Genomic DNA, 15451 nt, shown 5'->3' on the forward strand with positions numbered 1-15451 from the left:
AGTTTGTGTTAAATTGATAATGCTGAATGGAGCACTCAGTGAATCACATCTCTCAAAATGGTGCTAAAATGATTTTATAGTGTGCTGTGTATAATCATAAGGTTTGTAACAGACAAGAATAAAATAATACACAGATCAACAACTCAACACAATGCATTGTCAAAGGAAATAAATACACCTACCTTCTCTATACTGGCTTCTTGTAATTTTGAGATTGTTTTTAAATTTTACTTATCACTTTTAAAGCATGTTTTGATCTGGCTCCAGGCTACATAGCAGATGTGTTACCCCGATATCAGCCATCTTACAGCCTTAGATCCTCAAGTGCTGCCCTCCTGGTGTTTCCAAAGTCAAGGCTTAGAATATCCTTTTGAATAACCCACCTGAGTATATAAGTCTTGGAAAATCTGTGACTTGTCTCAAATTAATTCCAAAAAACACATTTTCATAAACTTGCTTTTATGTGATGTTTGCGCTCTCTTTCTTGTTCTTTATTTTGTTGTTATTTGTGTATCTTTTTTGACTGTCTTGTGTATTTTGTACGCAGTGTTTTTCTGTCTCTTAACCTCAGTTTAATTTTACAGTTTCATTTCTGGCCATAACCTCTGGCTTTTTTTTTCAAATTTCTACTTGTACTTGCCTCTGAAAGCACTTTGCAAATTCTGTTTTTGAAAGGTGCTTTATTTATTCAGTGTACACCTAGTTTGTTAGTTAGTCTAGCAACATACCTACAATCCAACCTGAGCAAAGGGAGTTAGACTAACAGAAAAAAATTAACAATAGTTCAAAGGTTTAAATACTGAACATGTTTCTACCAGCATGTTGTTCACCCTTGTTGCACCTTCTGTGCGGTGATTGCCGAGTTTTGGACCCTGGATTTCCTCCAGGTATTCAAGACATCCCCCACACCAGCAGAAAATAATGTATTGTGACTCATTCTGTCATTTCCCATCACTGTGTTTCTAACCCCAGAACTAGAGTTGTTGTGCAATACTACTATAAACCTAATTATCAGTAATCACACTTCTAGCCAGATAAGAGTCGGAGCTATAATTCTTCCACAGGTTTGAACAAGCTTGCCCAGAAAGGCATTAGTGCATAATTAATGGATCTACAGGGAAAAATGTGCTGTTAAATAACTGTGGGGGGAAAACACAAAGTAATCTAACAGAATCACAAAATGTTCAGTTCTCCTAATCAAGTGAATTTGCTGTATAGAATTCTACTTAGTGCCTGAAGTAATACCACAGAGACCATGGCTTCTGTTTCACCACATACGCTTTATTTATTTATCTTTTAAAAGGGATGATGTAGAGCAACACTGTAAAGAAAACAATATAATATTTTATAATGCAAATTATTTACTCAAATCAGCATGACTCACATTTTATGCTTTTAACATTACATTTTTTTTTAACCTAAAAGCACTTACGCTACATATATCTACGTAGTTTCTTCTATTTTTGTTCTATTAACACTCATTTTTTTTATTCTTTATCCTCAAGCCTACTCAAGTTCTTTTGTCTTCAGTGCTTTCAACAGAATTGCAGAGAAACACAATGAAGATGGAAAACTGAGAGCCAGAATGGTGAGGAAAGATTGAAGAGGAGGTGCTATTAAATGACAGAGAGGAAGCGAAGGGTGGCGTAAAACAGACACTTCACGGACAGCAAATCCCAAGGAGTTTTATTCAATTAGCTTAGAAAGTTTTTGTTTCAAAGTCAAGAGTGTCACCTGGGAGCCGAAGACCAATTCAGACTCCTCTAAACACGGCAGTGTGCCAATTTAAGGTCCTAACCACGAGGTCAGAGAGACAGGAGCAAGGAGCCAGCGAGAGGGAGAGAAGGAGAGAGACGTTAGAAGACGACAAGGCTTTTTTGCACACACACTTCTACTTTCACACTGATTTTATAAAGGTCAGTCCCCATGAGTACCTGTCTAGGAGATTCAAGTGTCTACTCTGCTCTTCTCAAAGCCTTAATGCTATCCTCTCTATCTCCCTCACACACAGACACACACTCCCAGTAGAACAGGTCAGCTCATTCCCTGAATGAATCAGAGGCTGTCTGATTTTCTCTTTTTTCCTCTCACCTGCACGTCTTTCTCTCTTTGTGACTTTGCATCTCTATTTGTGCCTTCACTCCTCTCTCTCTCTCCACTCGACTCCTGCAGGCTTCTTTTGTTCTTTCTGTCTCTCGTTCCATCTACTCGCTTCTCTGCCTTCGTCTTACTTTACTCCTTGCAGTTAATCTGACACGCTCTTCACCCATTCTTGAACTTGAAATACTTTTTTGGCATTAAAAAAAAAAAAAACAACTACAAAAAAAACAAAAACGCTTTCAATTCAAGAGTAGGCTACAAGTAGAAAACTATCACTGTCTACTTGTATGTGATTTTCAGCTGCATTTTTAATATCTAATCAAAATAATAATGACCACAATTTACGGTAAATGAGCAGGAAAATTAACAGTTTACAAACTAAAAGTGAAACTTTAGCAACTAACAGAAAAGAAGTTAAGGGTCTTTTTATATTTAAAAGGCTTATTTGAGTATGCGTGCATGTGCACGTGTGTATGTGTGTGTTCATAAATGTTAACTGATGAATCATCCTAACTAAAAAGTAAAATAAAAAGTTTAACATTATGGATAAAAAATGATTTCCTTTCTTGCAAATACTTATATAAAATGATTGGTATCAGTCTTTCGAGGCCTGTGCATTAAGTATGCAAACACTGCTGATTAAAAGGAAGAGCTACTCTGGCTACTCTGGTAAAAAAACAAAAACAAAAACTAACTACCATGATCCTCACTATTTAATAATGTTGTATATTTATTGTTGTGCACTTCCCTTCTTTAATATATAGAAAAAAGTGAAGTCAAGCCAATTAACTGTCACGGTGTGTAGGTTATACATAGTGTGAGAAATGTGATGAAGAGGGCCCAAGATCCTTACACAGGATGCAGGCAGGAATTAACAAAAGAAAGACATTTTCTGTCTTCTTTCTCAGAATTATGAAAAAAGTCAGAATTCTGACTTTATTGTCTGCAGGTTTTAATATCAGGTTTAATATAGACATGAGAGTGTAGTCATTCTTGTCATCTTGGTAGAAAATATAGTTTGTGATATTAGCAGTGTTGGGACTAACGCGTTATTAAGTAACGCGTTACAGTAACTACGTTATTATTGTGGTAACGGGCACGGTAACTAGTTATTATGCCAAAATCAGGAACGCGTTAGTCGTTACTGGGCTTTAGATAGGGTCGTTACTCGTTACTTCGTGCGGTGGCTATCGCGGAGCTTCCACAGATTCAGTAACATTAGCAAGTGGTGGAAGCAGCAGGTGGAGGAGAAGGAAAAGAGACCCGAGGCGGCCGCCGGTCCAAGTGTGAACTGAACTTCAGGTAAGAAGTTATGACCTGCAGTCTATCTGGGTCAGATAGAAACCAAGTTTAGGTGGAGTTTATTTTCGTTATTCTGACTTTTTCCCTACTGCGTACTAGCTAGCATGATGGAGTTTCTATACAGCTGGGTGGGTGCTATGATGTTACTGATGTTGAACTTTATTTTGTTCATAAGTTATTAGAGTTGCCAACCGTCCCGTCTGGTATTCAGAGAAAATATTACGCGTTTCTTATTGAGGTGAAAAGGAACAGTTTGTCCCGTAATTCGGCTACATTGAAAAAGGCACAAAGCCGGAGTTATTCTGTGTTTGCTGCACAGCTGCCTCTTCTTCTTTCATTCTCCCACCTCCCTCTCCTGTTTCTACTTCCATCATGAAAACTGATCAATGATCAGCTGATCGGCATTCTTGTTTGTTTATCGCCCACTTTGCGCCAGAAAGAGGAAACCAGCCGATGTCGCGCTAAACAACAGCAGCACCTTTAAGCTTGATCCGCTGTTGTTAGAATTTATTTAATATTAATTTCTAATATCAGCTGATGTTTGCTGGAGCCACAGCTGCAAAAAAGCTGATGGGCATTATATCGGTTTGGTTATCTGGTGAGAGGGAAACATGAAGATGAAACCAGGAGATGTCCTCACTGAATCATCAGAGCTGAAAAGGTGATGGAGAAACAGGTTTACCTTTTAGGTGACATGAATGAGTTGAAGGGAAGTTATGAACTGTTTCTGAGAGACAAATAACCCCAGGATCCTTTTTTAGGTAGCTGACAGCTGGTAACTGTGCAGGTGCGGATCTAGCAAAGTTTTGCCAGGGGGCCAGGTAGGGCATTAACAGGAAGAGGGTGGCACAAAGAAATACTTTTCTTTCTTATTCTCATTTAAAATGTCTAGCTTTTAAAAAATAATTATCTGAATCTTACAACAAACGATTGATAGATTGATGCGTATATACCATCAGAACAGTGTACATCACTGTCACAACAGCGTTTGTTTTCATTCAAAGGCTTTATGATTTTTCCTATAATGTCAGGCCGGTCTCTAGTCAAAATGCCCGGGCCAATTTTTTGTCCCAGTCCAGCCCTGTATGCAGCTCATCTGCAGTCTGGTGTTACCTACATCTTCCTATTCAGAAGGCAGAATTTCCGAGTTCTGAGTACAATCAAACACCACGACTGCAGTTTTTGTGTTGGATGTAAAAGGCGCACATGATGCTGTGACGTAGGCTAGAATCATGGCAGCAGTCAATGACGGTCCAGGCGTGGGATTTCTCTCGTGGAAATATGCACATTATTATTATTTTTTCTATTGGTAGGTGGCACAGTGCACTTGTGGCAAGTAAGCAAGCTAGAAGACTGCCAAAGTTATGGAAGCAACACATTAACAAGAGAATTCTGAGTAAAACCAAAGGTACTTTCACTAGTAACTAGTTACTTTGAAAGTAACGAGTAACTTGAAGTAACTGAGTTACTTTTAATAGAAGTAACTAGTAATGTAACTAAGTTTCTATTTTAAAGTAACTTACCCAACACTGGATATTAGTAATGTGATATCATTACTTTAATTGGGAATAGTTGCCCCAGTAAATTTACATCAAACTACAAGAACATCTTACAGGTGGAAGTCTAAAACTGAAGGCACAGCTAGGTAATCTCATTACAACAAGATCAACTGGTAGCATACTGTATTTTACGCACTATAAGGCGCACTTAAAATCCCTTAATTTTGTCAAAAATCAACAGTGCGCCTTATAATCCGGTGCGCCTTATGTATGAATTCTGGTTGTGCTTACTGACCTCGAACCGATTTTATGTGGTACACGGCGCTCAAAAATCTGTCAAGAAATGTTTTAGTATGACTTTGGTAAGCTATGAGGCTGCACTGCTTGATGGATTGTTGGAGCATTATGGCTACCGTAGTCAGGAGCCTCGTGGAGTAATCTGGGTCCAAAACTCCGTCAACTTTAGGTCCCAAAGGAACACTGCGGCATCACTGAGAGTTAAACACTGTCTAAATTCTTTCATCTTTAATAAAATGATCAGCGTTGCTGCTTTACCAGGTGTAACAATTTCATTTAATATCCAGGCATCCATGAAAATAGAATTTATTAAATTTAACGGAGTTAGAAGTTAGCAGGAAGTTAGCTCGCTAGTTTCTACCTAAACATTATATACCATGTTCTGACTGAGAGATTTCTGAAAAAATTTAAACGTACAGCTCTGCTGTCACTTCCAACATAAATGTAGACAGGAAAGTAAACAGCAGTGATGTTTGTAGGGTTACTGAAGTTCGGCTAGCTGGTATATAATAATGTGCTACGTGATTGCTAGCGACACAGCTATGTTAGCATAACATAACCACAGTGAAGCTGGAGGGTGAACGCTTTTTTCCACTCGATAAAAGTTCCCAATGCTGTAAACAGACCAAACTTCAGTCAGGAGAACTGAGATAATTAATCCACAATACAAGGTTAGTCATTAATATACTGCAACAACACAGGAATGGAGGAGCTGCAAGGGAATTCAACATTGATCAATCAATGGTATGGAAGTGGAGGAAGCAAGAAGAATGAGTTGAGTAAAATTTGATCTGGATTTTTTTTTTTTTCGTTTAATGCGCCTTATAATCCGGTGTGCCTTATGGTCCAAAAAATATGGTATTTGGGTAGCTTATGGGTGGATAAACAAAAGTGAAGCAGGTTTCCAAAAAAAGGGTTTTAGCTGTATAACCTGAGGTTAAGTATATTAAAGTGGCATAAGTAAGCCAGTTCTCCATGGTTTCAGATAGAGATGTAAAAATTCACTCCCAGTTCGTTCTGGGTTTCTGCTAAGTGTATGCTCACTAATAAGACATTTGCCAACCTGCTAAATGTACTCAGTGCTGTCTTCAGTGGTTACTGCTGCTGATGCTGTACACATGACTGAAAGATCACTCAAATACACCCACACTGAGTTTTCCTGATCTTCTGGCAGGTTGAAGATTGATGCTGCAGCATTATGCTAATGAGCATCTCTGCTGTCCAATCACACGCTTCACTGACCAAGAGACAGGCAGAGGATGTGGATGGGAAATCAAAAGAGAATGGTGAGGTATAAGTAAGAGAGAGGAAAAGAGGAGCATGGCAGAAAAGTGTAGTAAAGTAGACGGATAAAGAGGGTAAAGAGGGCAGTCATGGTGATAAAAACACTACAGCAGAGGTTTGCAGGCATCCTGCATTTTGAGGAATTTCCATCAACATTATATCAAAAAAATAACTGAAGTAATATATTAAGCAAATTATTTGATTAAACAGGCCTTCGGAATCATGTATTATGGTTTGAGTTGCATATTTGACCTGGGAGACCGCATCTCTTGTACATCTCCTTGTGGAGCACACATTAGACATCAATTTCTGGATAATACACTGGATACACTTTCCATAATTCATGGCTTTAGAAATTTTGAATCTGATAATAACCTGACCTCACAGGAAGAGTAAAATACAAGCTTTGGGAACACTTTATAATAGCCACTGTTATTAAATAGCAACTTGACAGGTAATTAAACTTCTCTTAGTCAAAGGAGCTTGCAAAGAAAAGCGTCTGGACTTCTTTAAGTTACTTGAAGACGTTTCACCTCTCATCCGAGAAGCTTCTTCAGTTCTAAGGTCAAATGGTGGGGAGTCCCAGATTTAAACCTAGTGGGAGTTTCCCCCCACTGAGGGACAAAAGGACCCCCTGATAATCCTCTAATCGCCTGAGCCAAGGTGTGAAAGCGGGTGTGGGTCACAATCAGCCAGGGTTTCGGGTGAGCTCATTGTGAAACCTGGCCCCACCTTATCATGCGAATTCCTGAGGTTAGATGGCCCAGGATGTGAGTGGGCGTTCGAAATCCAGATGCTTTTCTTTGCAAGCTCCTTTGACTACGATGACCTGGATGACTGAGAACCTTCACAGACATAAACTTTTCTTAAAAGAAAATTACAAAATTACACAATGGAATGAGTTTGGTTTATGCACCAAAACTACAGTGTAGGATTTAACGAACCATGTTTAAAATCTACTCATCCACAACCTTAAAACTGGACAATGGAAAATTTTGCTTAAAGGGTGCATACTATATTAAAACAGGGTCCTGCCATGGCACAGATACCACAGTACACCTTCATCCATCTCTGTGTCCAACAGTTTTAGACACATGGCAAAAGAAAGTCTTGCTGTTATAATTCCATATACAATTAATAATATAATTATTTTAAATTACCCAAATGTAATTATTGAATAAACAACTGATGGCGTAACTAATCATTCAGAAACATTATTAATTATATATTTTGTTTGTTTATTTTGTGAATTAAAATGTATTAAATTACAGATTACAAATTACTATTTCAAAAATGTTCACATGTTTTAAAGGTTACCAAAACAATGTGTTTATATGTGAGCCGTACCTTTTTCTCAGCCTCCCGTTTGGCATATTGCAGCAGCATTGGCTCTCCATGTTTCTGATAGTATGCTCTCTGACAGCGGTCTGACAGGGCCGGCTCATTAGGAAGAAAGTTGCTGGCCCACACCTATATAAAAGCAGAAAGCTGATTATGATCATGATGATGGTGGTGGTGATGACAGATGGAAAAACATAGAATCTAGAATAACTTAATATATATGTTTGTGTGTGTGTGTGCATGCACTACAGTCTGTTTAGATAATCAAAGGGTTATTAAGTGAATCTACCCACTTTTCCCCCACTGCCCTGATTCCAAATGACCACATTACATTTGCTATTTAATAGGGTGATTTATCAATATCACTCAATCAATAAATGTTTTACAGATGCAGAATTCAAGCTTTCGAAACACTTTCTTTTCTTTCAGACTTCTCATATTGATAAATGGGTTTTCCCCTGCAGCCACAGGCTTTCATTTATTTCAATACAAAGTAAAAATCAGTTCCCCGACACTAAAACTTAATTAAGACAGGTACTTTATCAATGTGAAAAGCACTGACTGGCCCTGAGAATGTATTTTCTCGATGTGCTCCCCAGTCAGAACCTGCCCGGTTTGGTTCACAAAAATAGATTTGGACTATTGTGACACCCTTCCTTCTGCCTCCAATAAAGTTCTTGTCTATTCTTAATGAAATCTGGCCGACACCTGGGTCTTCATCTGAGGCACTCAGTGGATCCAGAAAGTTTCTGTTGGAAAAGAATTACTTGCAAGTCATAAGATCCTATTGCACATGGGCTCAGAATTATCTACTGAAGTTGAAACAGTTGTTACACATTAGAAATCTGCTGTTCTGCTACTGTCTAAGCTCATCACACGCAACTAATCAAATTGACCAAGGCTGTGTTCCAAATATGGTGCCAAATGCTTCTGTGCCAGATTTTTGCAAATAAGCTAATTCCAATCTATTGACATTTGTTGGGCTTTTCGCTTAATTTGTCGACAACTACCAATCAAAAATTGGAGCTCTAAGGTTTAAGACGTATGTGAATAAACTCTCTAGTGAGTAAGGAAGTAAATAAGAAAGTAAATTATAAGGAAACGCATAGTGAAAATATTACAGGAAAATAATTTAATAATCTGTCATTGCGACACCTACTTTTTTTTTTTTTTTTTGTCTACTCTACTGTGCTTGGGATCACTGCCTTGTTACATTACCCAGTTTTGGGCAAGCCTTAGCTCTCAGACAGCCTCACATTTGACTCTTGAATATTTTGGAATACAGAAGAGTTCGTGGTCAACTCAATGACTGAAAAATCTAAAGTTTTGTGGTTTGTACAAATGCAACTTTGCAAATCTAAGATGTGCTGTCATGTTATTTTAAGAACAAGCATGGCTTGTTTGTCTTCCAAACAAGCCATGCTTGTTTGGTACTTTTCTATTTGTGCCCTTGGGAATTTTAATATTTAACATGCTAACTGAAGCCTGTAGATGAGTTTGAAATGTAGCTTTTAATTTAAAAAAAAAATGTTTTGGCAGTTTCACTGGGCACTGTCTGATATCTGACATCCATCCCTGGGAAAATTGAGGCACTATTTTAATGTTCCAGACCAGCCAAACCCAATACTGGTTCTCCCAGAGGTGTCTTCCTATTCAAAGGGAGTTTTCCTTCCCAATGTTTCCAAGTGCTTGCTTCTAGAGGATCATTTGATTGTTGGGGTTTCTCTCTATTTTTGTGGGGTGTTTACCTTGCAATACAAAGCACAATGAGCTGACTGTTATTGTGATTTGGTGCTACATAAATAATACTGAATATAATAATTTTATTTTATAGACACGATCACACTCGCTGATGATCAATTAATTAAGAGTATTTGATTATCTGTACTTGGTGGCTGATAACCCAATTAATTCCTATAGAAGCAGTAAGGGTGTACTTGCAGTAAGGTTTCACAGTCATGTGAAAACTTTTTTTTTGCTTTGTACACACAAAATTAAATTCTTGTGATAATTGCACCTGGCAAGAAAAAATAAAATAAGACAACTGTCTTGATCGTTAACAGAGACAAACAAATTGTTCAAACTTTGCTCTCATCAACCACCAACTGGCATTCCCCACCAGGCTATGTTTACTGTAAATGAAACAATGGTATTATATCTGATTGAGAAAGTGAGCATCCCTGGAGAAAATGATGCTGCAACATATTCATGCTGCAACATATTCATGCAGATTTATGAAACAAAAGTATTTTTTTGGTTACACACTATAGTTCAGCTGCATTGTGGGAAGCTTTATATGGATAATAGTGAGCATCAGACCAGACATTTGCATTACCCATGCAAAATATAGGATTTTAATGGCTGTAAAAGCAGTGCCAAATAACTCAACTTGACAGTGCACGTTAAATGACAACTGTTACTGAGGTTTTGAATGAGGCACTGTATTTAATTTGGGGTTTGTTAAGAACATCACTGCCTCCCTACATATACTTGTGCTCATTAGTGTGGATGCAGAGTAGACAATGCATTGTGTATTCATCCTCTAAAGACTGAAAATGTCACCAGAATATTGATTAGGTATGTGGCTGCTTTGTGTGCATACGTCTGTTCTTTTAAGGTATTTCTTTCTACTACGGTGATCTTGCTTTCTAGTGGGATGTCTTTTTTAATATTTGTCAATATTATTGGAATCTTTTAGGTCTTCCATAGTGTTCTGAAATTGAAAATAGCATATTTGCTTCAGGCATCAGGAGTAGATTTTCCAGTTAAATCATTCCACTATATGATGAACAGAGTAATAACCAAAGGCATTCTCTGATGCTTTAAACACCACCGCTTTACACTGTGTTGAAGATTACATTTTGATTTCAGACTTTTTTCTTTTTTTACCCATAATGTAGTGCAGGGATAACAAAGTGACATATTTGAACCTGTCAACCTTTTCTGCTTTTAATACAGAAATTTTAGGTGGAAATGCAAGTTTCTACTGAGTGCAGGCTGGAGCTTTCATGTTCTCATGGTGCCTACGTGGCTTCTCTCTGAGTATTCCAGCTTCCTCCCACAGTTCAAAGACATGCATGTTAGGTTAACTGGTGATTTAAATTAACTGTAGGGATGAATGTGAGCACAAATGCCTGTCTGTCTCTCTGTGTTAGACCTGCAACAGACTGGCGATCTATCCAGGATAGGATCCTGGGATAGGCTCCATAGCCCTCACAACTCTGAATTGGGTATGTGGAAGGAAATAGATGGATGATAATCAAGATTTTCTTCTTCCCTTTCAGTCAGTTCTGCTGGCCTTGCCCAATAGTTGTCATATTAACATGGGTTTGGATTTATGAATAATACTTAGCATGTAATAAAACAAATGCAATAAAGTAATACTTTTAAGCAGCTGGAAGTTATTAATGTTTCCTGGCATGTTGCCTCAAGCTGCGATAAGACCCTTTCCACAATCACTGTTGTAGAAACTAGATTTATGTTCATATTAATGGCTTTTGGCTAAAGACTGCACCATGCTTTTTCAAGCATGACCCTGGGAAGGCACAAAGAAACAGACTTTGTTGTGTTTTTATTAAACGTGCACATTCTGTTTATCTTCATACTTCCCGGTACGTGTAATACATACATGCCTGCCAACATCTGCAGTTTTGGGTCTATTTGTACACCTGTGTTTTGTGTACATTAATTAATGGCCAACAGGAGACTGCTAATTCTCAAACACAGAAAATTAAAGAGAACACAGACAAGAAAAACAAAGAATGTAATTACTCTGGCAAGATAAAACTTCTGAAAAAAAAAAAGGTATTATCTTTTACTGCAAATAACAACATCATCATGGCTTTTACTTCAGCTACCAAGTATAAAATTTGAAATAAAATATATACTCTGGAAATAAATATTAACTCAATGAATATCTGGTCCTCACGGTCAATTCTATTCTATTCGTAGCACTTTGCAAAATTAATTTTCTATATTCTTTAGACATCTTACATAAAAAAATAATATTACTATTCCAGAGGCATATGTTTTCCTTCCTCCACTTACATAAAAATACATAAAGCTCTTTTCCTTTGAGACCAAAGTTATCAGAAGAAATGCTGCCTCCAGAACATGATTAACATTTTCTGTTGATTATTCTTCAAAGTCTTAGATCTATCCTTCGTATGTGTTGGCCTGGAGGGGTTGCCTGGCTGTACACATAGACGAACACACGTTTAAACCACTCTTTTCTTGGACTTTGATGTCTAAAGCAAGGGAAATCTAGTCTGCAGGAAAATCCTAAATAAATAAATAATAAACATTTTCAAAAAGCCCCACCAAAGACTGGATCCAGGTTTGATTCTTGATCTTTATAACAGACATAAAAAACCAAATACATATGTGTCCTTTTATGTATTTACAGTAATGAAAGTGTATTATAGTAATTTGGTGTATAGAAAGTATACGTATCTTCAACAAACTTGGATTATTTCTATTACAACCCTGTTATTTTGAGGTTGCGTACTGCCATCTGTTGGTCATTTCATTTCTATATTTCAGCTGATTCAGATTCTATTATGGTTTTGCTTCTGTGTAGTGATGAGCATAATATTGATTTTATTTATTATTTTTCATTGATTGCCAAAAGGGAAGAAACTAATCAACTAAGCCAATAGAAATCCTTTTAATAAAGCTTAAGAGTTAAGAGGGTGACATCAGCTTTGTTTTCAACACATTATTTTAACTATGCTTTTAAAAAAACATAAGAAAATCAGCCCAGCGGTGTTTATCAGAGCTAAAACGTCTCTATGATTTTGTCTCTGTTGTTTGTTCAACATCACACAGTGAGGTGACAGTTTGGCAGGAAATGCCTCCCTATTTCAAGTTTTAGTTCTGCCTTATTAAAAGGCAGGAAAATATGAGCACAAGAAAATAGCAAAGCTGTAAGGTGTGATTTGTCTTTAGAAAAAGTAATAAAGGAAGAAATGGCAGACACACAAATACAGAATTGTTGATGATTTCTGGATGAAAAGTCAATTAACAGCTTCTGTGCTGAGGCTTGTCTGGCTCAAAAACTTTTATATGAAAGCTTTGCTGTTGTTGTTTTTTAAATCACTTCTCATCTTCATTGTCATAAACTGGTCGCTCAGATGTGCAAATTGGACCAACGAGACAGATTTGTATTGCAAATGTGTGATAAGAGAATTTAAGGTTTTGATGCTGCAACATGAAAGTAGCTGGAATGAGTGTATGTATATATTCTTGCACTTATTCTCACTGTGAGGACATTTCATTTATCAATGAAGATGAAAAGTTTGTGGGAAATTTGATCCAAGCATTGTTTTAATTTGCCCTTTCTCACATGTCGCACACAAGAGGAGATTACTACTGAAATGTGAGGTCGCTGCCAACGCAGAGCATGCAGAAGGAAGGACAGACTATTCTCACATGGCCACAATCAGACACCACACAGACTTTCTGCTAGGAAACTGGCAGGTTAAAGACAGTTTAGTGGTCGATTCAACTTATTATGACATTTGCATTCTAACAAGCATCACCATGACTGCAGTGCAAATCAGGTAATGTGTGCATCACTTACCTGGCAGTGAGGATGTGGATTTGAACAACCCATCATAGCACCCTTATTCTCGAAGATCTAAAAACAACAGCAGCAACAACAACAACACAGCAGCAGAAGTTAACACAGGATTTAGATAGCTGTTCTTATCTAAACAGCATGCATTTTCTGGGCTGGATTGGTTGACACCAAGTATGAGTATCTGAGTATTAGGTGTTATATGAATTTCCATATCTAAGGAATTATGACAAAATTCTGAACTGAAACAAAAGGTGTATTTTTTTAGCTGGGTCCAAATAAGTGTACATCCTACAAATGAACAAAAAAAGCTTCCAAAAATATTATTTAATATTTGGCATGTGGCACATGTGAAGTTAGACATCTTGCCCATGTCCTGCTTTCTTTGAAACAGCTGTTTGAATTTGTGAATTTGACCGGAGGCGTCATTAAAGTTTTATGTGATCCAATAAAAGACATATTAACCTGAAAAACTAGAGACGGCAGAAAACTGAAGGATCTGTGACAGGGTAAAAAGGTTAGCAGTTACAATTTTAGATTTATCCAGCCCTGGGAAAAACAAAATCAATAATGTGACTGAGTGTGTTTGCGTGTGCGTGCGTGTCAGAGAAAGTGAGAATATTGCATACCTGAACCCATGGGTAAATAGTGCCTAGTTCCTCAACAAGCTCCGCCCACTTGTCTATCACCTTTACAACCTCTTCTTTTTTCATGAGAGGGAGTGTGACGTCCGACCAGGGATGGAAACACATGACCTTACTGAAGAAGGCGTTTAAAAATGAAAAAAAAAGAGAAAAGGAGGAAGGAAAGGTGTTTATTGGTGTTAAAAGACTGAAACAGAATCTAACACTTGCTGAATTAATTAACCAGGATCACCTATGATTAATTAACATTAATAACTTAACACTGCACTACCAAAAAGAAGAAAAACAAACAAACAAGAAAACCTATTACGATGCCTATAATAACAGCAAATTTGAGTCTTCAGAAATTTTAGCCTGCACACCAGAGGGTAATGTCATAGTGGCTTAATCCATCTTCTATCCAGGCAACAGTCTACGCACTTACAGTAGCATTAAATGCAGATAAGACGGTGAAAATGTCACTAGTTTTGCAGGGATTTGGGGTGATGTGTTCCTTTCGTTGTTAGAGGTTCATTTAAGACACATTACATTGTTGCTGTTGCTCTTTTTGTGAATAATAAGAATTGACTGATACTGTTGTCTTTGTTTTAATATAAAACAGACCCTTGCTCTGTTTTTGAATTCCCTGGTTAATTAAAACAAAGTGATAATCTGGGGGAAGGTAAAAGTCATTGCTATGCACTTCCCATAAACTGTCTGTCAAATATAGCTACACAGCCTTTACTTTTGATTTTCTGTTGACTCTCACATTGGCAGTGCTCTGGGGTTCAGTTGAAAAATTACTGCACATAAAAGCAAAGTTGACATTTTGCTCCTTTTAGATTTGGATGAATGTCACAAACAGACATGGATTACAACTACTGGTTGAGTTCAATCTTGTTTTTAAGAGGTAATATTATAAAAAGTGAAGTCAAATAGTCAGTGGAAACACAATCAGGGGGAAACAGAATGGAATTGGTCTATGAAAAACAGAGCCAAACAACTGAACACAGAGTAATAACCCTAAAACATGTCTGCAGGAAAAAAGAGAATGGAAACAAATGCTGATGGATATGTGAGAAAGTGAAGGTGCCATTAATGAATTGTGTATTCTTCATGTTCATTATATAAGTTAAACTACCTCACCTGGCAATAAAGTCTAAAGTCTAGATTTAAACTACTATCTATCTATCTATCTATCTATCTATCTATATATATATATGTGTGTGTGTGTGTGTGTGTGTGTGTGTGTGTGTGTGTGTGTGTGTGTGTGTGTGTGTGTGTGTGTGTGGGGGTGGGTGTGTGGGTCCGCACATGTAGTAGTGGTAACTCAAATCCCTACGTCTTCATGACTTCAAGAAGACCTCTCCACGTGTTTGCTTTCAGGCTTATCTATAGTAGCAAGGAAAATCAACTTGACTGTCAGA

At 37.4% G+C, this 15451-nt stretch overlaps 1 protein-coding gene across 1 annotated transcript in view; it reads right to left on the reverse strand.

The window, feature by feature from the left end:
* Positions 1-15451, reverse strand: part of galt (galactose-1-phosphate uridylyltransferase) — a 46685-nt gene that overhangs the window by 24824 nt on the left and 6410 nt on the right. The window contains exons 5-7 of the mRNA XM_006795590.3: positions 14031-14160; positions 13405-13461; positions 7830-7952 (exon numbers count right to left, since the gene is read on the reverse strand). Coding sequence (XP_006795653.1) covers positions 7830-7952; positions 13405-13461; positions 14031-14160 — 310 coding nt within the window. The remainder of the gene's footprint in view (positions 1-7829; positions 7953-13404; positions 13462-14030; positions 14161-15451) is intronic.

This window comes from Neolamprologus brichardi, chromosome 7, assembly GCF_056152115.1.
Source record: "Neolamprologus brichardi isolate AB-2024 chromosome 7, ASM5615211v1, whole genome shotgun sequence".
NCBI lineage: Eukaryota > Metazoa > Chordata > Actinopteri > Cichliformes > Cichlidae > Neolamprologus > Neolamprologus brichardi.